Source organism: Carcharhinus amblyrhynchos, chromosome 10, assembly GCF_965287045.1.
Source record: "Carcharhinus amblyrhynchos chromosome 10, sCarAmb.v2.hapA, whole genome shotgun sequence".
Lineage (NCBI taxonomy): Eukaryota > Metazoa > Chordata > Chondrichthyes > Carcharhiniformes > Carcharhinidae > Carcharhinus > Carcharhinus amblyrhynchos.
In genome coordinates, this window is record NC_137333.1 from 108,277,732 (window position 1) to 108,303,992 (window position 26,261).

Consider the following 26,261-nt stretch of genomic DNA (forward strand, 5'->3'; position numbering starts at 1 on the left):
GTTTTATGGGATTGGGGGTTATAGATAGGTGTTGATGTGATCAGCGCAACTCGTGGGCCGAAGGGCCTGTTTGTGCTGTAGTGTTCTATGTTCTATATACCTATCAAGGCCATGCAGTATTTGTTGTCTTGAACAAGCTCCACTTTTCATTTGTGCCCATACCTGACAGTTTCTGTTCCCATCTTATGCTCCCTAATTCTTGCCTAATTGCATCATAATTTCCCCCTGCCCCAATTATAAACCTTGCCCTGCCGTGTGACCTTGTCATCATCAAGAAACTGAACTGGATTAATCTTATAATTATTGTGTCTACCAGAACAGGTGAAAGGTTAGGAATCCTGTGGCAAGTAACTCCCCTCCTAATTCCCCAAAGCCTGTCCACCATTGACAAGGCACAAGTCAGGAATGTGATGGAATACTCTCCACTTGCCTGGATGGGTCCAGCTCCAACAACACTCAAGAAACTTGACACAATCCAGGATAAAGCAGCCCACTTGTTTGCTATTCTTTTCACGAATATTCAATCCCTCCATCATCAGCTCACAGTGGCAGCCATGTGTACCATCTACAAGATACACTGCAGAAACCAAGGCTACTTAGGCAGCATTTTCCAAAGCCAATGACTACCATCTAGAAGAAGAAGAACAGTAGATACCTGGGAACACCACCACCTGATGATTGCCCTCCAACTCATTCACCATCCTGACTTGGAAATATATCCTGATGAAGGAGCAGTGCTCCTGAAAGCTTGTAGTTTCAAATAAAACTTAGACTTTAACCTGGTGTTGTGAGACTTCTCACTGTGCCCACCCCAGTTCAATGCAGGTATCTCCACTTGCAAACGTATGCAAATATATCATCATTCCTTCACTGTCACTGGGTCAAAATCCTGGAACACTCTCCCTAACAGCTCTGTGGATGTACCTACAGCGCATGGTCTGCAGCGGTTCAAGAGGCAGTTGTATTTCACCCAATCCCCACATCCTTTCTTGATTCACACGGTCCAAAAGTAGATGGATCTCTGTTTTGAATATACTCAATAACTGAATAGCCACAGATTCACAAATCACCATATTGTTGCTGGATCAAATTCCTGGAACTCCTTCCCTAACAGCACTGTGCTGTATCTACATCACGTGGACAGCAGTGATTCAAGAAGGCAGCTCACCACCACCACCTCGAGGGTAATTAGAGATGGGTAATAAGTGCTGGTCTAGCCAGTGACACCATGGCCCACGAACAAATAAATTGCAAATCATTCTTCTAAACTTCAGAGCGTCTAGGCCCACTCTATTCAATTTATCAGGAAAAAAGCCTTTAAATAGTGTAGTTAGGGTTTGTTTTAGATAGGGATGTACTGATTAGTGTGGTTTGTTTTTAACAGTGGGTAATACTGCAGTTAGCATCCTTCCTAAATCCCAAGGTTAATGCTGTTGAGAGTCTGCCCTTGAGTCACTGCAGCCTTTGAGTGGCTTGATGTAACTGTGAAAAATGCTTCGAGTGTTGAGTTAGGCTTGTTGTGTTGTTGGAGTTGCCCTGTGTTGGAATAAGCAACATTGGAAGGAGCTTATTCTTGCTAGTTGTGTTTAATGCTGAGCTTTTATAATTATTTCTCTGGCAGTGATCCACAGATTATCAGCTTTACTGAATTCATTGACTTGTTGATCCCAATGGGCAGCTTTGACCCTCTGGTGTGAGTGTTTCAGTACCATAACCCTGGAGTCAAAAACCATAAATATCAAAGATTGAGGAAGGATAACTTTCTCAGGGCAAAAAGTGATCTGTACAGATTTATCCTCCTCTTCCTGCGAAGGCACTTTGTGCTTTATTAAGACATGTTTCTGTATTCCTTTACAGCAGTTTATTGTAAGAAGAGTTTTCAAACATTATGATGCCATAAGAGGATTTTATAAATACAAGATTGCCTTTATTTCACACTACTCCAAAAGTTCACTGAACTGAGCACAATGTGATTCTGAACCATAAAGATATCATAGGTTAATACTAGCATATGACCAAGGAGTTAGCCTCTCGAGCCTGTAGTGCCATTTAATAAGGTCATGGCTTATCTGCTGGGAACTTCAAATCTGCATCCCATCTGCCCCTGATGACATGTCACCCACTTGCTTACCAAGAACCTACCTACCTCTGCCTTAAAAAAAATTCAGACTCTTCTTCCACCACCACCTCAGGAAGAGCATTCCAAAGACTTGCAACCCTCAGAGAAAAACAAATCGCCTCATCTCCAGTTTAAGTGGGAACCCACTTTACTTTCATTTCACAGAGAGGGTACATGAAGTGACAAAGCTGTGATTACCTCGCCATACCCTGCCTTCTCAGTTTGGAGATGGGACTAATCGTTTAGGCCTGCCTTTCTGCCGATCCAATGTCACATGAACTGCCTGGGACAATACAGCTGGATTGGACAATGAGAGCACTCCGGGTTCCTGCTCCTGATGATTAGCCAGTCAGTTCTTCTGGAAAGTATGCTTCTGAAGTTATCAGTTGAGAACAGTTGTGAAGCTGCTACTTGAGGCAAATTGGTGAAAAATAGAAATCTGAGTTGATACCACCAGCTTTTCGGGAACTGGATCCAGTAGGGATAAATATTCTCAAGTATGAAAAGAAATTGGGTGATGTGAAGAGGGCACTGCAATGGGATTTGTTTTGCTGTCTCCAGCAGGGAGCCTGCACGAATGTGACGGTCCAAATAGGTTTGCAATGTTTTAACGAAGAGATTGGAAAAATCTGTGGATGGGGGACTTGTTGATGTGCTGGAGCTGAATATTATGGAAATGAGTTTTTAATCTCAATTTATATGAAGGGCAGATAACAAAGTCTGCCTTGACTTCATTGTGAAATTTAATGGGGTGTAAATAATGTTTAATAATATTTAATGAAGGGAAGAGATTTAATATTCTGGATGATTTTCTTTGTGTTTCCAGGTGCTGAAAGGTCATGATGATCATGTCATTACCTGTTTGCAGTTCTCAGGAAACCGCATTCTGAGTGGTTCAGATGACAACACACTCAAAGTGTGGTCTGCGATAACAGGCGAGGTACGCATCTTGCTATCTGGCTAGCCATCCCTTACCACACCTCAGCCCATTGCTCTGTCCTTTCTTCCATGCTCCCTGCTCCCCTCTGTGTGCCTCTTTCCACCAACAATCCTCACCTATTTCCCTACCTGCCTCATTTTTTGCCTCTGTCTAGAAGCTTAGGGCTAAAACAAGCAGAGTGGTTATCTCTGGTTTGTTACCTGTGCCGTGGGATTGCATGGAGAAGAATAGGGAGAGAGAACATTTGAACTCGTGGCTAAAGGAATGGTGGAGGAGGGAAGGGTTCAGATACTTGGATAATTGGGACTCATTCTGGGGTAGGTGGGACCTCTACAAGAGGGATGGTCTGCACCTGAACCAGAGGGGAACTAATATCTTGGGGGGGAAAATTTGCCAATGCTATTCAGGGGGGTTTAAACTGATTCAGAGGGGGGATGGGAACCTGAACTGTAGCTCCAATGTACAGGAGGATGAGAATAGGGAGGTCATGGATAAGGTTTCTAGGTCACAGCAGTGTATTGGCTGGCGGGAGGGTGGTTTGAAGTGCGTATACTTTAATGTGAGGAGCATGCGCAACAAGGTGGACGAACTTGCAGCCTGGATTGGTGCCTGGGACTTCGATATTGTGGCCATTTCAGAGACATGGATAGAGCAGGGACAGGAATGGTTGTTGCAGGTTCCAGGGTTCAGATGTTTCAGTCAGAGCAGAGAAGGTGGTAGAAGAGGGGGAGGTGTGGCATTGTTAGTCAAGGACAGTATTACGGTGGCAGAAAGGACGTTTGATGTGGACCTGTCTATTGAGGTAGTATGGGCTGAGATTAGAAACAGGAAAGGAGAGATCACACTGTTGGGAGTTTTTTATAGGCCTCCAAAAAGCTCCAGAGATGTAGAGGAAAGGATTGCAAAGATGACCCTGGATAGGTGCGAAAGTATCAGGTTAGTTGTTATGGGGGACTTTAACTTTACAAATATCAATTGGAAAAGCTATAGTTCAAGCACGTTAGAGGGGTCAGTTTTTGTCCAATGTGTGCAGGAAGGTTTCATGACACAGTATGTAGATAGGCCAACAAGAGGTGAGGCTACATTGGATTTGGTACTGGGAAATGAACCAGACCAGGTGTTAGACTTGAAGATAGGTGATCACTTTGGTGATAGTGACCACAATTCGGTTACGGTTAGGTCCATCTTAGTGATGGAAAGGGATAGGCATATGCCGAAGGGCAAAAGTTATAGCTGGGGGAAAGGTAATTATGAGGCTATTAGGCGAGATTTAGGATACATAGGGTGGAGCAGGAAATTGCAGGGGCTGGGAACATCTGAAATGTGGAGCTTATTCAAAGGAGCAACTACTGCGAGTCCTTGATAAATATGTACCTGTCAGGCAGGGAGGAAGTGGTCGAGCGAGGGAACCGTGGTGTACTAAGGAAGTTGAATCTCTGGTGAAGAGGAAGAAGGAGGCTTATGTAAAGATGAGACGTGAAGGCTCAGTTAGGGCACTGGAGAGTTATAAATTAGCCAGGAAGGAGTTAAAGAGAGAGTTAAGAAGAGCTAGAAGAGGACATGAGAAGACTTCGGCGGATAGGATCAAGGAAAATCCCAGAAAAAAAATGTTGCCTCCCAGGGGCTGGGGTCCGGGATGTTTCAGAGCGGGTGTTCAAGACTCTTAAGGGAGAGGGGAGTCAGCCCCAAGTCATAGTTCATGTGGGGACACATGACATAGGGAGGATAAGGGAAGGGGATATTAAACAGAAATTTATGGAGTTGGGGTGGTAACTTAGGGCCAAATCAAACAGAGTGGTTATCTCGGGACACTTGCCTGTGCCACGGGATAGTTTAGAGAAGAACAGAGAGAGGGAAAGTTTGAACTCGTGGCTGAGGGGATGGTGCAGGAGGGAGGGGTTCAGGTTCTTGAACAATTGGGGCTCATTCTGGGGAAGGTGGGACCTCTACAAGAGTGATGGTCTACACCTGAATCAGAGGGGAACCAATATCTTGGGGGGAAAGTTTGCTATGCAGGGGGGTTTAAACTGATTCAGAGGGGGGGGTGGGATCCTGAGTAGCAGGGATGAAATTGAGGGGGTCATAGATGAGGACTGCAAAGTGTGGCATCGTGGGGGTGGAGTAGAGCATGGTTTGAAATGCGTATACTTTAATGCGAGGAGTATTCGCAATAAGGTGGATGAACTTGCAGCGTGGATCAGTACCTGGAACTTTGATGTTGTGGCCATTTCAGAGACATGGATAGAGCAGGGACAGGAATGGTTGTTGCAGGTTCCAGGGTTCAAATGCTTCAGTCGGAGTAGAGAAGGAGGTAGAAGGGGGGGAGGAGTAGCATTATTAGTCAAGGACTGTATCACAGTGACAAAAGAAGTTTGATGAGGACTTGTCTGTTGAGGTAGTATGGGCTGAGATTAGAAATAGGAGAGGAGAGGTCACCCTGTTGGGAGTCTTTTATAGACCTCCTAAAAGTTCTAGAGAGGTAGAGGAAAGGATTGCAGAGACGATCCTGGACAGGAGTGAAAGTAATAGGGTAATTGTTATGGGAGACTTTAACTTTACTAATATTGATTGAAATAGCTATAGCTCTAGCTCGTTAGAGGGGTCAGTTTTTGTACAAAGCGTGCAGGAAGGTTTCTTGACTCAGTATGTAGATAGGCCAACTAGAAGTGAGGCTGTATTGGATTTGGTGCTGGGAAATGAGCCAGACCAGGTGTTAGACTTGGAAGTTGGGGTGCATTTTGGTGATAGTGACCACAATTCGGTTATGTTCACCTTAGTGATGGAAAGGGATAGGCATGAACCTCAGGTCAGTAGTTATAGCTGGGGGAAGGGTAATTATGAGGCTGTTAGGAGAGAATTAGGAAGCATAGGTTGGACTAGGAAACTACAGGGGCTGGGAACATCCAAAATGTGGAGTTTTTTCAAGGAGCAGCTACTGCGAGTCCTTGATTAGTATGTCCCTGTCAGGCAAGGAGGAAATGGTCGAGCGTGGGAACCGTGGTGCACTAAAAAAGTTGATTCGCTGGTTAAAAGGAAAAAGAAGGCTTATGTCAGGATGAGGCTTGAGGGCTCAGGTAGTGCACTGGAAAGCTATAGATTAGCCAGGAGGGAGTTAGAGTGAGTTAAGAAGGGCTAAAAGAGGACACGAGAAGACTTTGGCTGATAGGATTAAGGAGAATCCTAAGGCTTTCTTTAGATATAGAAGACTGGTTAGGGCAAGATTAGGGCCAGTTAGAGACAGCAGTGGGAATTTATGTGTGGAACCAGAAGAGATTGGAGAGGCACCGAACAAATATTTCTCTTTGGTATTCACGCAGGGAGACGTAAATGTAGTTGTGGAGAACACTGGGTTACAGGGCTGTAAACTGGATAGTATTGCAGTAGATAAGGAGGATGTGCTAGATATTCTTGAGGGTTTGAAAATAGATAAGTCCCCTGGACCGGACGGGATTTACCCTGGGATTCTCTGGGAGGCAAGAGAGGCGATTGCAGAGCCTTTGGCTGTGATCTTCAGGTCGTTGTTGGTCACAGGTATAGTGCCAGAAGACTGGAGGATAGCGAATGTTGTCCCATTGTTTAAGAAGGGGAATAGAGACTTCCCCGGGAATTATAGACCGGTGAGTCTTTCTTCTGTTGCGGGCAAAGTATTAGAAAAAATTATTAGGGATAGGATTTACAGTTATTTAGAGAGTAATGAATTGATTAGAGATAGTCAGCATGGTTTTGTGGAGGGTAGGTCGTGCCTTACTAACCTTACTGAGTTTTTTGAGAAGGTGACCAAAGAGGTGGATGGGGGTAAGGCAGTTGACGTGGTATATATGGATTTTAGTAAGGCGTTTGATAAGGTTCACCATGGAAGGCTTCTGCAGAAAATGCAGATGTATGGGATTGAGGGTGATTTAGTTAATTGGATCAGGAATTGGCTAGCAGATAGGAGACAGAGGGTGGTGGTTGATGGTAAGTATTCGTCATGGAGTTCGGTTACAAGTGGTGTGCCTCAGGCCACTGCTGTTTGTAATTTTTATAAATGATCTGGATGAGGGTATAGGAGGATGGATTAGTAAATTTGCTGATGACACCAAAGTCGGAGGTGTGGTAGATAGTGAAGAGGGGTATCATAGTTTACAGAGAGACTTGGACAAGTTGCAGAGCTGGGCTGAGAGGTAGCGGATGGAGTTTAATGCGGAAAAGTGTGAGGTAATTCACTTTTGCAGGAATAACGGATGTGTAGAGTATAGGGCTAACGGTCGGACTCTGAATAGTGTTGACGAACAGAGGGATCTAGGTGTATATGTGCATAGATCCCTGAAAGTTGGAAATCAAGTCGATAAGGTTGTTAGGAAGGCATACGGTGTCTTGGCGTTTATTGGTAGGGGGATTGAATTTAGGAGCCGCAACGTCATGTTGCAACTGTACAAAACTCTGGTGTGGCCGCACTTTGAGTATTGTGTACAGTTCTGGTCCCCACATTATAGGAAGGATGTGGAAGCATTGGAGAGGGTGCAGAGGAGGTTTACCAGGATGTTGCCTGGTATGGAGGGAAGGTCCTATGAGGAGAGACTGAGGGATTTGGGGTTGTTTTTGTTGGAAAGAAGGTGGCTAAGAGGAGACCTCATTGAAACATACAAGATGATTAGAGGTTTAGATAGGGTGGACAGTGATAGCCTTTTTCCTCGGATGGAGAAAGCTAGCACGAGGGGACATAGCTTTAAATTAAGGGGGGGTAGATATAGGACGGATGTCAGAGGTAGGTTCTTTTCCCAGAGGGTGGTGAGGGAATGGAATGCCCTGCCTGCTGCAGTTGTAGATGAGCCTAGTTTGGGAGCGTTTAAGAGATCCGTGGATAGGTTTATGGATGGAAAGGGATTGGTTTAGGTTAGAGGGTCATTGCTTTTTTCTTAATTGGCCGGCGCAACATCGTGGGCTGAAGGGCCTGTTCTGCGCTGTTATGTTCTATGTTCTAAAGCTTTCTACAGGTATGTCAAGAATAAAAGATTGGTTAGGGCAAGGTTAGGGCCAGTCAAAGACAGCAGTGGGAAGTTGTGCATGGAGCCTGAAGAGAGAGGAGAGGCACTGAATGAGTATTTTTTGTCAGTATTCACGCAGGAAAAAGTCAATGTAGTCGAGGAGAATACTGCGATACCAGGTGGTAGACTAGACGGGATTGAGGTACATAAGGAGGAGGTGTTGGCTAAGTCCCCTGGGCCGGATGGGATTTACCCTCGGATTCTCTGGGAGGCTAGGGAAGAGATTACAGAGCCTTTGGCTTTGATCTTCATGTCGTCATTGGCTTCAGGTATAGTGCAGGAAGACTGGAGGATAGCAAATGTTGTCCCCTTGTTCAAGAAGGGGAGTAGAGACCATCCCGGGAATTATCGACCAGTAAGCCTTCTGTTGTGGGCAAAGTTTTGGAAAGAATTATAAGGGATAGGATTTATAATCGTCTAGAGGGAAATAAATTGTTTAGGGATAGTCAACACGGTTTTGTGACGGGTAGGTCGTGCCTCACAAACCTTATTGAGTTTTTTGAAAAGGTGACCAAAGAGGTGGATAAGGATAAGGCAATTGACGTGGTGTATATGGATTTTAGCAAAGTGTTTGATAAGGTTCCCCGTGGTAGGCTACTGCAGAAAATGCAGATGCATGGGATTGAGGGTGATTTAGCAGTTTGGATCAGGAATTGGCTAGCTGATAGAAGATTGAGGGTGGTGGTTGATGGGAAATATTCAACCTGGAGTTCAGTTACAAGTGGTGTACCTCAGGGATCTGTTTTGGGGCCACTGTTGTTTGTCATTTTTATAAAATTTTATAAATGACCTGGATGAGGGTGTAGAAGGATGGGTTAGTAAATTTGCTGACGACACCAAAGTTGGAGGAGTTGTAGACAGTGAGGATGGATGTTACAGTTTACAGAGGGACATGGATAAGCTGCAGAGCTGGGCCGAGAGGTGGCAGATGGAGTTTAATACGGAAAAGTGTGAGGTGATTCACTTTGGTAAGAATAACAGGAGTACAGAATATAGGGTTAAGGGAAGGACTCTTAGTAGTGTTGACGAGCAGAGAGATCTCGGTGTACGTGTGCAAAGCTCCCTGAAAGTTGGCACCCAGGTTGATAAGGTTGTTAAGAAGGCGTACGGTGTGTTAGCTTTTATTGGTAGAGGATTGAATTTCGGAGCCGTGAGGTCACGTTGCAACTGTACAAAACTCTGGTGCGGCCGCACTTGGAGTATTGTGTACAGTTCTGGTCGCCGCATTATAAGAAAGATGTGGAGGCGTTGGAAAGGGTGCAGAGGAGGTTTACCAGGATGTTGCCTGGTATGGTGGGAAGGTCTTATGAGGAAAAACTGAGGGACTTGAGGCTGTTTTCATTGGAGAGAAGAAGGTTACGAGGTGACCTGATTGAGGCATACAAGATGATCAAAGGATTGGATAGAGTGGACAGTGAGAGCCTTTTACCTCGGATGGTGATGGCTAACACAAGGGGACATAGCTTTAAATTAAGGGGTGGTAATTATAGGACGGATGTCAGAGGTAGGTTCTTTACTCAGAGGGTAGTAAGGGCGTGGAATGCCCTGCCTGCAGCAGTTGTGGACTCGCCAACTTTAAGGGCGTTCAAATGGTCAGTGGATAGGCATATGGATAACATTGGAATAGTTTAGGTTAGAGGGTCATTAGATTGGTTCCACTGGTCAGCGCAACATTGAGGGCCGAAGGGCCTGTACTGTGCTGTTATGTTCTATGTCTCTGCCGTTGCTCACTCTGACACTGTCAAATTGCTGCAGTCCATGCCTGCTTTTTAGTGGAGAGTTTTTAAGGTTTCCATGGAATGGTCAGATGTGTGAATCTGAATGACTGCATTGCTGTGATAATAGGGAGCAGGTGGCCTCGTCTTTCCAGGTAATTTATTGCAACTCCATTGCCTCCATTGAAGGAAGGAATTGTAAAGCTGAAGTTATGATGTCCCTGCCTCACTGTGTGCAGCCTTGTTAGTCACTGGGTTTGTGCCAGATTACACATAACCTTCACACGCAGAATGTCGGCACGTGTCCTGTTTTGGCAATCTGCCTGTAGCGAGAAAAGAATTGAGATTCTCCTTTCCGTTCTGTAGAATGGAATCTCTTTCCCAGGAAATTATTAACACAAATTGTCAGGTTGTTGTGTGAAAGCTCTGCTGATTGATTGCTGAAGTATGTGAAGGTTGGGCCCAGAAACCCAAATAACATTGCCCCTGAGCTCCCCTCTGCAGCTGTTGGTAGATTGTGGTGCACATGGGGACATTGCTGACTCTACACTGAGATGGAATCTACACCATGTAAGAATACAGCACACTCCACTCTGATTGAAAGCTTGTGGATGTGTACCCCACTAAAACCCTGAGCTCCTCATCAAGGTGGTGAATGGAGCGCAGTCTGGCCCCAGGGCGGTGGGGCACGCTCTGGCCCCAGGGCAGTGGGGCACAACATGGCATCTGTCATGTTGCAGAGCTTGCATTATAATGTCTACCTGATCCAAACATTTCAGTGGAATTTTAAGATTGAAAGAACACAGTTCTCCCAGTCTCTTGGACTCATTTCTTTCTCAGCCAATAAACGCTTAGCTATGCTTACATCCCCTTACCAAACACAAAGCGAAATCAGGAAGGAGGACATTTGGCCCACTGTATGCTGGATGATAAAGAGCTTGCAGGTGTGATTACTTGATTATAACTCTGTCAGTTACAACACTTCAGCTGCGTATCCGAGTTTTTTTTGTGTGTCGTGAGGGTCTTTACCTCTCCCACCCTTTCAGTCAGAGAATTTCGGACCCCAACCATCCTCTGGGTAATACAATTACTGTTCAACTCCCTCTAATCATCTTCCAAGAACTTGATATCTGTGCCTCACGGCTATTGAGTTCTGCCTGTACAAATAGGTCCTTCCAATCCCCTCTATCCAGGCTCCCTGTAATTTTCTGCAGCTCGATGATATTTCCCCTCATCCTCCTCTGTTCTAGTGTAAACAACCCCAACCTATCCAGTCTGTTCTCAGTCTCAGTCAATATAGCAGAAAAATGAAGATTTGTCCCCTGAGCCACCACCTCTACCTTTCAAACTGAATGGATATGCGCTCCAAGCTTCCTCAGCACTTCCCTGCTGTTTATTGCCTTGTTCTCCAATTCTCCAGACTGAATTCCATCTGCGACTTTCCAGTTTACTGACCCGTTGTCTGGCTAACTGTCACCACAAAATCATGCATTTTGAAAAGAAGCATGGTAAAGGTTATGGGGAGAGGGCGGGAAAGTGGAACTGAGCCACAACAGATCAGCCATGATCTTATTGAATGGCGGGGCAGGCTCGAAGGGCTAGATGGCCTACTCCTGCTCCTATTTCTTATGTTCTTATGTTCTTAAAACACAGTGTAAATGCAAGGCTGTCTTTTCAATAGGTGATATTGTTGGTCATTTCCACTGTTTTGCTGTGGGTTGTTTTTGAACCTATTGTTGGCCTGTTTTGCAGTGCGTGCAGACACTGGTCGGACACACAGGTGGAGTTTGGTCTTCACAGATGAGGGGGAATATAGTGATCAGCGGCTCGACAGACCGGACCCTGAAGGTGTGGAATGCAGAAACAGGCGAATGTATTCACACGCTTTATGGACACGCCTCCACTGTACGGTGTATGCACCTCCATGGCAACAAGTAAGGCAATCTCTGGATAAATGGTGCACAAAACAACTTTACATGTTGTAATTTCTCCTGGTCACCCTATTATAGAAAGGGTATTATTAAACTAGAAAGAATGCAAAAAAGATTTACTAGGATGCTACCGAGACTTGATGGTTTGAGTTATAAGGAGAGGCTGGAGAGACTGGGACTTTTTTCTGTGAAGCGCAGGAGGCTGAGGGGGTGATCTTATGGAGGTCAATAAAATAATGAGGGGCACAGATCTGCTAGATCGTCAATATCTTTTCCCAAAGGTAAGGGAGGCTAAAACTAATGGGTGTAAGTTTAAGGTGAGAGGGGAGAGATACAAAGTGTCCAGAGGGGCAATTTTTTCACACACAGCGTGGTGAGTGTCTGGAGCAAGCTGCCAGAGGTGGTAGTAGAGGCGGGTCCAATTTTGTATTTTAAAAAGCATTTCGACAGTTACATGGGTAAGATGGGTATAGACGGATATGGGCCAAACTTGGGCAACTGGAGCTAGTTTTGGGGTTTAAAAAAAAGGGCGGCATGGACAAGTTGGGCCCAAGGGCCTGTTTCCATGATGTAAACCTCTATGACTCTATGGCAGGGGGAGGGGACCCAGAATGTCAGCAGAATAGGGACACAGTATAACATAGAAAAGCAATCAGGTCAGAGGAATACAACTAAGTTTCAAGAGAGTAAGACAAAGCTGGAGGGCCTCTACTTTAATGCCAGGAGTATTAACGGTAAAATGGATGAGTTAAGGGTGAAGATTGACGTGTAATTATAACATAATAGCCATCACCGAGAGGGATGTAGGCCAAATGCAGGCAATTGGGATTAGCCCAGAGGTTTAAAAAGAAGGGAGGCATATACAAGTTGGGCCAAAGGGCCTGTTTCCATGCTGTAAACCTCTATAACTCTAAGTAGGAACATACCATTGAATTATATCATTCACCAGACAGATGGGGAACAGGCAATGCATACTGTTCAGAAGGAGCTGCTTACATGAATCCTTTTCCCACAATCCCACTCAATCATTACCCCGTACTTTTAAATTAACACTCTGTAATCTCTGTGAAAATTTCTCCCATCGTTCTTACAATGATTATCTTCAATTTCTGCCCCACCTGCACCACGGTTACTGATTCGCTGACCGCTGGAAATCATTTTTCACCATTCACTCAAACCTTCCTACTCCCTACTCCCTCCTACCGATGCATAACCTCCGCCCCATCCCCCGTCCCTATATATACAAAGCCTTTGCCTGATTAACGCTGCTACCCCACAGTGCCAGGGACCCGGGTTCAATTCCCAGCCTGAGTCACTGTCTGGGTGGAGTTTGCACATTCTGTCCGTGTCTGTGTGGGTTTTCTTCAGGTGCTTCAATTTCCTTCCACAGTCTGAAAGACGTGCTGGTTAGGTGGATTGGCCATGCTAAATTCTCCCTCAGTGTACCCAAACAGACACCAGAGTGTGGTGACTAGGGGATTTTCACAGTAACTTCATTGCATTGTTAATATAAGCCTACTTGTGGCTAATAAATAAACTGTAAACTAACCTAATGCAATCATATTTAGTGGTGTTCTTTGTTGTTCTTTTTGAGAGGTTTGGGCTGAGCTGGAAACATTACTCAAATCCAAGTTAAATCTCAGTCTAGCTGCATCTAGAATCATGGAACAAGGAAGTAGCCATCATGTCCCAACCATCTTTCAATCTGTCACCTTCCCCACAATCACGCCACTTTTTTTTTTCGTTTTGTGTATCTATTCATCCCCTTTTGAAAATTATATGCAACGCATTCCATGTTGCGCAATGTTTAAAACACTCCCCCCCACACTTGTGGGACCCCTTGCTACTGGAAACAACTTCTCCCCATTTACTCTATCAAATATGTTCATAATTTTGAACACTGATTAAATCTCACCTGAACCTTGCATACCTTTAGGATGGTGACTGAAGTGCCTCAGTTCTATCACTGTAGTAAATAATTTTCCCCCCTCTCCCTTCCCCCAAAAGAACTGGAGCTTCAAATGTTAAGTTTAGATTAAAATGTTTTGAGATTTGCGATGAGAGGGAGCTTGGAGGTTATCTGAATAGGAGCTTCAGTTTGAATGGATGTATAAATAATGAGGTCCTTGTGGTTACATCTTTGTTTGACTGCTTAAAATATGTTCCGTTAATTTTAATGAGATTTTTTGCTTCCAGTCAAAATATTCTGTTGTACCAGATCAATGTTGAGAGGTAAATCCGTGTTCTGAGAGAAGTTATTGATTTGGCTTCTCAGACAATTGTGTTTCAATTCGCCCTGGTCACTGTTACCCCACACATCCGTACTTGCTACCTGTTCACTTTACCTGGGAACCTTTGAATCCAAGTCGCCATTGTGTCTGTGTCTCCAGGCACTGTGGGTGTACCTAGAATAGAACAGAATCCCTACAGTGCAGAAAGAGGACATTCGACCCATCCAGTCTGCACCAACCACAATTCCACCTAGGCTTTATTCCCGTAACCCCCACATATTTACCCTGCTAATCCCCTAATACTAGGGTCAATGTAGCATGGCCAGTCCATCTAACCTGCATATATTTGGAATGTGGGAGGAAACCGGAGCACCTGGAGGAAATCCTTGCAGGCATGGGGAGAATGTGCAAACTCCACACTGTGACCTGAGGCCAGAATTGGACCCGGGTCCCTAGTGCTGCGAGGCAGCAGTACTAACCACTGTGCCACTGCACTGCTACTCCAGATGGACTGCAACAAGGTGGCAACTCACAGCCATCTTCTCAAAGGCAATTAGAAATGAGCAGTAAAGTGATTTTCTCATCCAGTGAATGAAAATCAAATCCTACTCAAGTACATCAGAATAAAACTCCCTCTGCTCTGTCACAATTGTATGTGTTAGTAGTTGAAAATGCAACTTCTTATTACACCAGTGCTATGTTCCTGCTCCTGCACTAATTGTCTAGCTGGAGTCAGTGCAAATAGGGGACAGTTCTGCATGGGTGGGTTTGTAACAGTGTCTTATTGCAATCGTGCCTTCCTGCAGCTGGACAAATGTTCCCTCGGTCAGTTTGCCCAGGGTTTAAGCTAACGCCTGAAAAGTGGGAATGCCAAGAGTGATGATTTACTGAATTACACAGATCTCGGCTAAAGTTTTCTCCTAAATGGAGAAATGTATAAAATGAACCATTTACAGGGAGGCAATGGCACAGTGGTATTGTCACTGGGCTACTAATCCAGAGACCAGGGTAATGATTCGGTTTGAGTCCCACCACAGCAGATGATGACATTTGAAGTTGGTAAAAATCTGAAATGAAGAATCTACTGATGACTATGAAACCATTGACTTAAAAACCCATCTGGTTCACTAATGCCCTTTAGGGAAGGAAATCTGCCATCCTTACCCGGTCTGGCCTACATGTGACTCCAAATCCACAGCAATGTGGCTCACTCTCAACTCATACTTACAAGATCTAGGAGCAGGAGGAGGCCATCCAGCCCCTCTAGCCTTCTCCACCATTAATAACAAACACAGCACTTCTTCACTCAAAGGGTGGTGAATCTCTGGAATTCTCTGCCCGTTGAAGTGGCGGAGGCTACCTCGCTAAATATTTTTAAGATGCGGGTTGATGGGCTCTTGATAAGAGAGGGGATTAAGGGTTATGGGGAGAGGGCGGGAATGTGGAACTGAGCCACAACAGATCAGCCATAATCTTATTGAATGGCGGGGCAGGCTCGAAGGGCTAGATGGCCTACTCCTGCTCCTATTTCTTATGTTCTTATGATCTCATCTCAACTTCAACTCCACTTTCCTGCCTGTTCACCATCGCCCTCCAACCCCATTATTCATTAAAAATCTATCTGGAATAGTTTAGGTTAGAGGGTCATTAGATTTGTTCCACTGGTCGGCGCAACTTCGAGGGCCGAAGGGCCTGTACTGCGCTGTAATGTTCTATGTTCTATGTCCACTTCTTTCTTAAATTTACTCCAAGTCCCAACATCCACCGCATATGGGGCAGTGAATTCCACTGACTCACTTTGAGAGAAGTAATTTTTCCTCATCTCTGTTTTAAATCTGTCACCCCTTATCCTAAAACTATGGCCTCTTGTCCTAGATTGCCTTACAAGAGGAAACACCCTCTCCATGTCTATTTTGTCCATCCCCATTATCATTTTGTACGCCTCAATTAGATCACCCCTCATTCTTCTAAACTCCAGGGAGTATCGACCTAAACTGCCCAATCTCTCTTCGTAAGACAAGCCTCTCATTTCTGGAATCAATCTAGTGAATCTCCTCTGAACTGCCTCCAATGCAACTCCATCCCTCCTCAAGTAAGGAGACTGAAACTGTCTACAATATTCTAAGTGCAGTCTCACTAATGTTTTGTGCAGGAGCAGCAACACTTCACTACTTTTATATTCTATTCCTTTAGCCATAGATGCCAAGATTCTGTTTACCTTCCTTATTGTATACTAGTTTTCTGTGATTCATGCACAAGGACACCCAGGTCCCTCTGCACTGAAGCACTCTGAAATTCTTTTCCGTTTAAATAGCTTGACTTTGCATTTTTCCTGCCAAAACAGATTACCTCACACTTAACATTAAACTCCATCTGTCCCATTTACTTAATCTATCCAAATCCATTTGTAAATTTCTTATTTCCCCATGGCAACTTACTGTCCCACCTATTTTAGTGTCATCTGCAAATTTGGCTACGCTATCTACTATTCCTGCATCCAAGTCTTAATATAGATTGTAAATAGTTGGGACCCGAGGACTGAACCCTGTGGCACCGCACTAGTTACAGCTTGTCTACCGTAGAACGACCCATTTATCCCAATCTTTGCGCTGTAAACCTCTATGATTTAAGATTAGGGGTAATTTATTCACTTGGATAGAGATTTGGATAACCAATAAAAAGCAGAGTGTGGGGATGAGCAATAAATACTGGCCCAGCCAGTGGCACCCATGCCCCATGGATTAATAACAAATATTTGCAGTGTTATCTGAAATGCAATCAAAACTGCGTGTGGTGTGGTTCTGGTAACATTCAGTAATTTAGGATTACATTCTGCTTTAATTAAAACTTTCACCAGCTGAAAATTCTTCTGATTTAGCTTCAGACCATTGATTTCTCAGCACTAAGAACCATCTGCAAGCTCATTGTCCTAGACCATTAGCTGTTAAAAATAGTTGTTGGAAAAGAGACTTTGAGGTAGTAATGAAATGAGAAATTAAGACAGCACGATGGCATAGTGGTAATGACTGCTGCCTCTCAGCACCAGGGAGTCGGCTTCGATTCCAGCCTTGGGTATGTATGTGGTTTTCAAAATACAAAGAAAATTATAGAACAGGAACAGGCCCTTCGGCCCCTCCAAGCCTGCACTGACCATGCTGCCCGACTGAACCGAAACCCCCTACCCTTCCGGGGACCATATCCCTCTGTTCCCATCCTAGTCATGTATTTGTCAAGACGCCCCTTAATACTCACTATCGTATCCACTTCCACTACCTCCCCCGGCAACGAGTTCCAGGCATCCACCACCCTCTGTGTAAAAAAAAAAAAAATCTGCCTTGAACATCTCTTTTAAATCTTGCCCCCTGCACCTTAAACCTGTGCCCCTGGTAATTCACTCTTCCGCTGTGGGGGAAAAAGCTTCTGGCTATCCACTCTGTTCATGCCTCTCATTATCTTGCAGACAAGATCTTGTAGACAATCCTCCGGGTACCCTGGTTTTCTCCCACAGGTTTGGTGGATTGGCCATATTAAATGTGTAGGGTTACAAAGATTGGGTGGGGAAAAGAGCTTGGATAAAATACTTTGTCAGAGAGTCGGTGCATACACAATGGACCACATGACTTCCTTCTGCGCTGGAGGGATTCTGAGAGAATGTACAGGGATTTCCAACAGTCAGTATGTGACAGCGATCTTGAAAAAGAGACAAGCTTGTGGGCTTAGCTTTTGTGTTGTGACTTGAGTGGAGGAATCGTAATGGCTATAAAGATGTCTGGAGAAATGTAGCTAAAGAATTCTAATGTTATTTTCTTTCTCTCCCACAGGGTAGTGAGTGGGTCGAGAGATGCTACTCTCCGAGTGTGGGACATAGACACAGGGCGATGCCTGCATACACTACTGGGACATGTGGCTGCAGTCCGATGTGTGCAGTACGATGGGAAGAGAGTTGTGAGTGGTGCCTATGATTACACAGTAAAGGTGTGGGATCCAGAAACTGAAACCTGTGTGCACACACTACAGGGGCATACAAACAGGGTCTACTCACTTCAGGTAAATACAGTATTGTGTGTGTCTTGTTTCTGACTATCATATACACCTGTTGTATACACTGGGCCATCCAGCAAGGTTGTTTGGGGGAGATGCATAAAAGCTTGTTCAAATATATTAGAAGAACAAGGTTCGGAATCTGGGGAAAGACAGATTGAAAAAGTCGCAAAAGAGCGGTTGTACCTGAACATCTGAGTGCGGTCAGGTTACTAATGAGAAATAGCTTCCTTACATCAGTTTGAATGTTAGGACACAATGAGATAGAACTATCTGTAATATCAGATAACAGTGGCCTGTAGGTATGGATATGATAGGTGCAACTTGTGGGTTGAAGGGCCTGTTTGTGCTGTAGTGTTCTATGTTCAATGTTTCTGTTTCAAAAAGCATAGAAAGCATTCTTTCTGGCTGTATCACAGCTTGGTATGGCTCCAGCTCTGCCCAAACCCGCAAGGAACTAGAAAAGATTGTGAATGTAGCCCAGTCCATCACGCAAACCAGCCTCCCATCCATTGACTCTGTCTACACTTCCTGCTGCCTTGGCAAAGCAGCTAGCATAATTAAGGACCCATATACCACGAACATTTTCTTTCTTCCACCTTCTTCTGTCGGGAAAAAGATACAAAAGTCTGAGTCACGTACCAACCAACTCAAGAACAGCTTCTTCCCTGCTGCTGTCAGACTTTTGAATGGACTTGCCTTGCATGAAGTTGATCTTTCTCTGTACCCTAGCTATGACTGTAACACGATATTCTGCATTTTCTCGTTTCCGTCCCTATGAACAGTATGCTTTGTATAGTGCGCAAGAATATTTTTCACTGTATGTTAATACATGTGACAATCAAATCAGAAACTAACAGACACCACAAATTTTCCAAACTTTGATAACTATAGAAATATGTAAACGCCCCAACTGCCCGCTGCCCCCACGCCCCAACTGCCCGCTGCCCCCACGCCCCAACTGCCCGCTGCCCCCACGCCCCAACTGCCCGCTGCCCCCACGCCCCAACTGCCCGCCGCCCCCACGCCCCAACTGCCCGCCGCCCCCACGCCCCAACTGCCCGCCGCCCCCACGCCCCAACTGCCCGCTGCCCCCACGCCCCAACGAAGTGAGATTAACTGCTGCAATAACTTAAGAAAGCCCAAAGTACGCCAGGTTAATGCAATGTGGAGCTGTGCATGAAGGTGTTTGTCCGCTCACGGTGTTCTGCACTCGCTCACTCTTTCTCTCTGCCCATGTTTCTCCATGTTGTTCACCTCTGTCACTTCCATTCCCTCTGATTCTCTCCTCTATCTCAGTCCTCCTTTTGTCTCCATCTCTGTCTGTCTCTCTCCCCCTCTCTCTCTTTTCCCCCACCCCTCTCATCCCCCTCTGTCTCCGTTCCCCCACCTCCCCCTCCTCCTTGCACCTTGACTTATTTTTCTAAGTGCTATATAAATGCAGTTTGTTCTGCTGGGAGGGATATGTTGGTGCCCGTGTTTGTAATAATTTCTCTGCTTTTGCACAGTATGATGGTGTCCACATAGTCAGTGGCTCCCTGGATACTTCGATCCGAGTGTGGGATGCAGAGAATGGAAACTGCCTGCACACTTTAATGGGCCACCAGTCTCTCACCAGTGGGATGGAGTTGAAGGATAACATCCTGGTATCTGGGAATGCAGACTCTACTGTGAAAATCTGGGACATCAAGACGGGTCAATGTTTGCAGACATTACAAGGTGAGGATGAGAGAATTCCAATTCAGTACTATAGATTTCCACAGTGAGTGATAGGTGCTGGCCAATGTTCCAAGGCTGGTAGGTCTAGCTGTGTCTATGGTGCAGTACCAGGCTGTGTCTCCCTCTGTGTGTCACAGCTGTCTGGCTGATGCACTTTCTAATGCTTCCAATCTTGGAGCAAGAGGGATGCAAGCTTTGTGCTGCCACTCCCCTGTGGACACAATAAGAAGTCTCAACACCAGGTTAAAGTCCAACAGATTTATTTGTAGCAAACACCACTAGCTTTAGGAACTGGCTGTTTTTTTTGTCAGGTGGGTGAGAGGAACAGTCAGTTTACCCCAGTCCAACATCGGCATCTCCACATCATGACTCTCCTGTGAAGACAGAGCCCCATCTTCCTGTACATTCAGAGTAAGTGTGAGGGTAATGTAAATTAACAAGATACATTCCAAAGTAAATGACAGATGCAACCAAGAGAGAGAACATGGATTTATCATTAGCCCAGATATCAATAAACACCAAGTCAAAAAGTTTGTGAAATCTGTCTTGTGAGGGATCGTAATCTCTTCCTTTGAAGATCTCCCCTAGGAATCCTCTCCATCCGAGTAGCAACTTCTTGTTGCTACTCAGATGGTTTTAATCATAGCCCACATCACAGGGTTTCAGTCTCACCTCCCAAGGTTCCTTCTCCCTGGTTTGCACTTCAGCTCCTGTTTCCTGGCATAACTGCAGCTCCTGGCTGGACAGTTGACTTCACTGAGCTGACATTGCCCAGCTATATCCAACAATAAATAACGCCCAGACCATTCCCTGGGCCCTCTTTGGTTACAAGAACATACGAAATAGGAGTAGGCCATCTAGCCCTTCGAGCCTGCTCCGCCATTCAATAAGATCATGGCTGATCTGTTGTGGCTCAGTTCCACATTCCCGCCCTCTCCCCATAACCCTTAATCCCCTCTCTTATCAAAAACCCATCAACCTGCATCTTAAAAATATTTAGCGAGGCAGCCTCCACCACTTCAACGGGCAGAGAATTCCAGAGATTCACCACCCTTTGAGTGAAGAAGTTCTTCCTCAACTCCGTTCTAAACCGCCCCCCCCCTTTATCTTGAGGCTGTGTCCCCTAGTCCTACTGTCCTTTCTGAGCGGGAAGAGCCTCTCCACCTCTATCCTATCCGTCCCATTCATCATCTTATACGTCTCAATGAGATCTCCCCTCATTCTTCTAAACTCTTATCTGCCGAGTAACCCACCCATGTTATAAAAATTCCAGGACCCCCTGGAACAGAAATGTTTTCCTGGATAAAAATTAGTTCTATTACAGAGCCGGTGCACAAAATCAGCCAGTTGACCTTCCTAATTCTCTGAAAAACGATTGATCACTCTGTACAGTCTGAGTACAGAACAGATGGGGTCCTCATCAAACAGCTGAACTGAAAGATAGACTAGTGTAACAATATCAGGAATCTGTTTATAAAGGACACATAATTCCCCAGGCCAGCTCACAACTCCATCAAATAGAAACAGCAGCAGAAAATTAACATTGTGTCTACGTCAGCAGAAGCTTTAAATTGGTCCATAACTGCCCCACAATAGCTACCCCACCACTCCCAATTAAAGCAATATTTCACCCTTCACATATTGTGATGATGTCGGTGATAAATTGGGATTCACTTCTCGCGTCTGAACTTGCTGAAACATGAATGGAACACTTTAGCGTTCAATGTTATAGCTATGAAGTAAATGGTGATGTAAAATTAGACTAGGCAGTCAATGGAGGCAGTTTGTGGTTTAAAATTGGAAAATATTAATTTGTTGTTTTGGGGTGGTGCACTTCTTTAACCAGCATATAATATTTGTACAATCAGGAAATGTGATGCCAATACTCAAAATGAAGTATGTTTGTGCAGAAGTTGCACCTTCGGAGAGTGATGCCCCCTCCCCACCTCCAGAACACACACATTCACTGCCTGACACCATTACTGTCCAAGCACAGTGCCCCACCCCACCAATACCCTGGGTGGTGACTGTCCTAGTGTGATGAAACCACCCCGCCCTCCCCAATTTTTTTTCTTCCCTGAGCAGCATAGAACAGTACAGCACAGTACAGGCCCTTCTGCCCTCAATGTTGTGCTGAGCTTTGTCCAAACCCAAGATCAAGCTATCCCACCCCCTATCATTCTGGTGTGCTCCATGTGTCTATCCAATAACCGCTCAAAAATTCCTTAATTGTCCGACTCCACTATCACAGCAGGCAGTGTATTCCACAGTCCAACCACCTTCTGAGTGAAGAATCTACCTCGGACATCTCCCACCATGAACCTTTTATAGTTATGCCCCCTAGTAACAGCTACATCCACCCAAGGAAATAGTCTCTGAATGTCCACTCTATCTATCCCCCTCATCATCTTATAAACCTCTAAGTTGCCTCTCATCCTCCTCCGCTCTAAAGAGAAAAGCCCCAGCTCCCTCAACCTTTCCTCAAAAGACCTACCCTCCAAACCAGGCAGCATCCTGGTAAATGTCCTCTGCACTCTCTCCAATGCTTCCACATCCTTCTTATAGTGAGGTGACCAGAACTGCACACAATATTCCAAATGTGGTCTCACCAACGTCCGGTATAGTTGTAGCATAACCCCACAGCTCTTAAACTCAAACCCCCTGTTAATAAACACTAACATGCTATAGGCCTTCTTCACGGCTCTATCCACTTGAATGGCAACCTTCAGAGATCTGTGGATATGAACCCCAAGATCTCTCTGTTCCTCCACATTCCTCAGAACCCCACTGTTGACCCTGTAATCCGCATTCAAGTTTGTCCTACCAAAATGAATCACCTCGCACTTATCAGGGTTAAACTCCATCTGCCACTTTTCGGCCCAGCTCTGCATCCTATCAATGTCTCTTTGCAGCCTACAAGAGCCCTCCAACTCATCCACTACTCCACCAATCTTGGTATCATCAGCAAATTTACTAACCCACCCTTCAGCCCCCTCTTCCAAGTCATTGATAAAAATCACAAATAGCAGAGGGCCAGCACTGATCCCTGTGGTACACCGCTGGTAACTGGCCTCCAGTCTGAAAATTTTCCATCCACCACCACCCTCTGTCTTCTATGAGGCAGCCAGTTACTTATCCAAACGGCCAAATTTCCTTCTATGCCACACCTCCTTACTTTCTTCATGAATCTACCATGGGGAACTGTGGAGAGTCTGCAGAAGGATCTAGATAGGCTGGGCGAATGGGCCAGGAAATGGCAAATGGAATTTAATGTTGGCAAGTGTGAGGTGGTCCACTTTGGTAGGAAGAATGGTAGGAAGGACTATTACTTACGTGGCGAAAAACTGCAGCAGGCGACGGTGCAGAGGGACCTCGGGGTCCTTGTGCATGAGTCGCAAAAACCCAGCTTGCAGGTGCAGCAGGTGGTCAGGAAGGCAAATGGGATGCTGGCCTTCATAGCAAGGGGGATTGAATATAAAAGTAGGGAGGTCTTGCTGCAGCTGTATAGGGCATTGGTGAGGCCGCAGCTGGAGTACTGTGTGCAGTTTTGGGCGCCGCACCTGCGCAAGGATATTTTGGCCCTGGAGGGAGTGCAGAGGAGGTTTACTAGGCTGATACCGGAGTTGAGGGGATTGAGCTATGAGGAGAGGCTGAATAAACTAGGCTTGTACTCGTTAGAGTTTAGAAGAATGAGGGGAGATCTCATTGAGACGTATAAGATGATGAATGGGATGGATAGGATAGAGGTGGAGAGACTCTTCGCGCTCAAAAAAGACAGTAGGACTAGGGGGCACAGCCTCAAGATAAAGGGGAGGCGGTTTAGAACGGAGTTGAGGAGGAACTTCTTCACTCAAAGGGTGGTGAATCTCTGGAATTCTCTGCCCGTTGAAGTGGTGGAGGCTGCCTCGCTAAATATTTTTAAGAAGCGGGTTGATGGGTTCTTGATAAGAGAGGGGATTAAGGGTTATGGGGAGAGGGCGGGAAAGTGGAACTGAGCCACAACAGATCAGCCATGATCTTATTGAATGGCGGGGCAGGCTCGAAGGGCTAGATGGCCTACTCCTGCTCCTATTTCTTATGTTCTTATGTTCTTATGTTATCAAACACCTTACTAAAATCCATCTATATGACATCAACTGCTCTACCTTCATCCCCACACTTAGTTACCTTCTCAAAGAATTCAGTCAAATTTGTGAGGCAGGACTTACCCTTCACAAATCTGTGCTGACTATCCCGGATTAAACTGCATCTTTCCAAATGGTCATGATGAAAGCTGTTGTTTAAACTCAAATCCTTTCTCTTTCCCGTTACAGGAGCAAACAAACATCAGAGTGCTGTCACCTGCCTGCAGTTTATCCAGAAGTTTGTAGTCACAAGCTCAGATGATGGGACAGTGAAACTGTGGGATCTTAAAACGGGCGAATTCATTCGTAACCTGGTGGCGCTGGAGAGTGGGGGCAGCGGGGGTGTTGTTTGGCGACTCAGAGCATCGAAAACAAAACTGATTTGTGCGGTGGGCAGTCGGAATGGAACAGAGGAAACCAAGCTGCTGGTCCTGGACTTTGATGTGGATATGAAATGAGGCTGGTGGTGGAGCAGTGCACCACCATGCATGCAACTGATCACCCACTGGGCCAGCAGAGAGGACAATCTGCAACCAAACTCCATGCTGTCCATTCCAATTTGCCAAAGAAGACTTGACCTTATGGGAGAATCGGAGGAGGGTTTGCAGAGATCCCGCCAGCAAAGAGGGGGACAGGGAGCTGCATTTTCAACCCTGCAGCACTCGATGAGCTGTGAGCTATTTGGAAAAGATTTAAAGCACCTTATAACTGAGCCATCACAGGGGCATCTATCTCTGCCGATGACTAGACACTCGGAGACACTTTAAAAAGACTTGCCAAAATTATTCGTAACAGAAACCTGTACATAAAATGGTTATATCTGTATATTATATAAAGTGTATCTATGTGGATGAATGAGATGAAGCATCCTTAACTACATGTCTATATATTGAAATTGTGTAACAGGGGAAAACTAATCTATATGTGTGAGAGAGAGTGAGTGTGAAAGGATGGTGCTAAATGGTAGTGTGTGTGTGCTGGTGTGTAAGGGTTTTCACTGTCATGAGGCTATAAAGACATCCCCCTTGTACATTGTATAAAACTTATGGGGTTTTTTTGGGGGTTGAAACAACAGCATTAAGCTGTAAATGCTGAGCTTTTTTTTAAAAAAAGATTAACAATAAAATGATTGAAGTACATACAGGCGTGTGCACAAACTAACCAAGTTCACCAAGAGGGCCTGTCAGCCTCGACAGCCATTCAGGAAGATCATGGGCAATCATCTTCCTCTCATCCCACCTTGCTACACTATCCACGTATAGAAACTAAAGCAGGCATAGGCCATTCAGCCCTTCGAGCCTGCTCTGCCATTCACCTTGATCACGGCTCTTATCGAATTCAATATCCTGAATTTGATTACTTTGGTTTCCAAAACCCTTTCAATTCCTGTCTTGAATATACTCAACAATCAAGCATTCACAGTTCTTGGCATTAAATAATTTTAAATGTTGACATGTCTTCAAGTGGATAAGGTGCTCAAGAAGGCTTACGACAAGCTTGCGTTCATTGCTCAGAGCAACGTATAAAAATTGCAGCTGTATGGAACTTTAGGCCATATTTGGAATATTGCGTACAATTCTGGTCGCTGCAGTACCAGAAGGATATAGAGAAACAGAAAAGATTTACCAAGATGTTATGTGGTTTGGAGGGTATTAGCTCTGAGGAGAGACTGGACAAACTTGGTTTGTTTGCGCTCAAACGGAGGCTGAGGGCCAACCTGACGGAAGTTTACAAAATTGAGAGGAATGGATAGTCGGAGCCTTTTTCCCAGGGTAGGAATGTCAATTACTAGGGGAGATAAGTTTGAGTTAAGAGGGAAAGTTTAAAGGAGATGTGAGAGGCAAGTTGTTTTTTATGGTGGTAAATGTTTGGAACTCGCAGCCGGGGTAGATGATAGAAGCAGGTACAATAGCAGTGTTTAAGAAGCATCTTGACAGACACATAGGCAGGGAATAGAGGGATATCGACCGTGTAGAGGCAAAAGGTCTTTGGTTTAGAAAGGCATCATGTGATTGGCACAGGCTTGGAGGGCCGAAGGGCCTGTTCCTGTGCTGTACTGTTTTTTGATCCCAGCTACCAATTTAAAAGATTTCTTACAAAAATTGGAAAGTTGTAAACCAGATCTAAATTCTAAACATATCCCTGACAAGAAATATGATATATATTTCTTAAAGACATGGTATCATCTTTGTTCTTTGAAAATATTTCTCATCTCGTTCCAAATGGTTGATCCCTTATCCTGAGACTATGGCCCTGTTTTCTAATCTGTCTTCTCCCAGCATCGATTCAATCATGCCCCTTAGTAATGTTATTTGTTTCAATGTGATCACCTCTCATTGATCACAGAGCAGCATATGGCACCTTGGTTAGCATCCCAGCACTACTGCTTCACAGCGCCAGGGACCTGGGTTCAA

At 45.1% G+C, this 26,261-nt stretch overlaps 1 protein-coding gene across 2 annotated transcripts in view; it reads left to right on the forward strand.

Annotated features, from left to right (window-relative positions):
• Positions 1-24,986, forward strand: part of LOC145349273 (F-box/WD repeat-containing protein 7-like) — a 258,322-nt gene extending 233,336 nt beyond the window's left edge. Inside the window, exons 9-13 of one of the 2 annotated variants that reach the window (XM_080197782.1) lie at positions 2,946-3,059; positions 11,554-11,735; positions 17,785-18,010; positions 19,513-19,723; positions 24,037-24,986. In XM_080197782.1, the coding sequence (XP_080053908.1) occupies positions 2,946-3,059; positions 11,554-11,735; positions 17,785-18,010; positions 19,513-19,723; positions 24,037-24,305 (1,002 nt within the window). In that variant the 3' untranslated portion in view covers positions 24,306-24,986. The remainder of the gene's footprint in view (positions 1-2,945; positions 3,060-11,553; positions 11,736-17,784; positions 18,011-19,512; positions 19,724-24,036) is intronic. The other variant, XM_080197783.1, reaches the window with a different exon arrangement.
• The last annotated feature ends 1,275 nt before the right edge of the window (positions 24,987-26,261 follow it).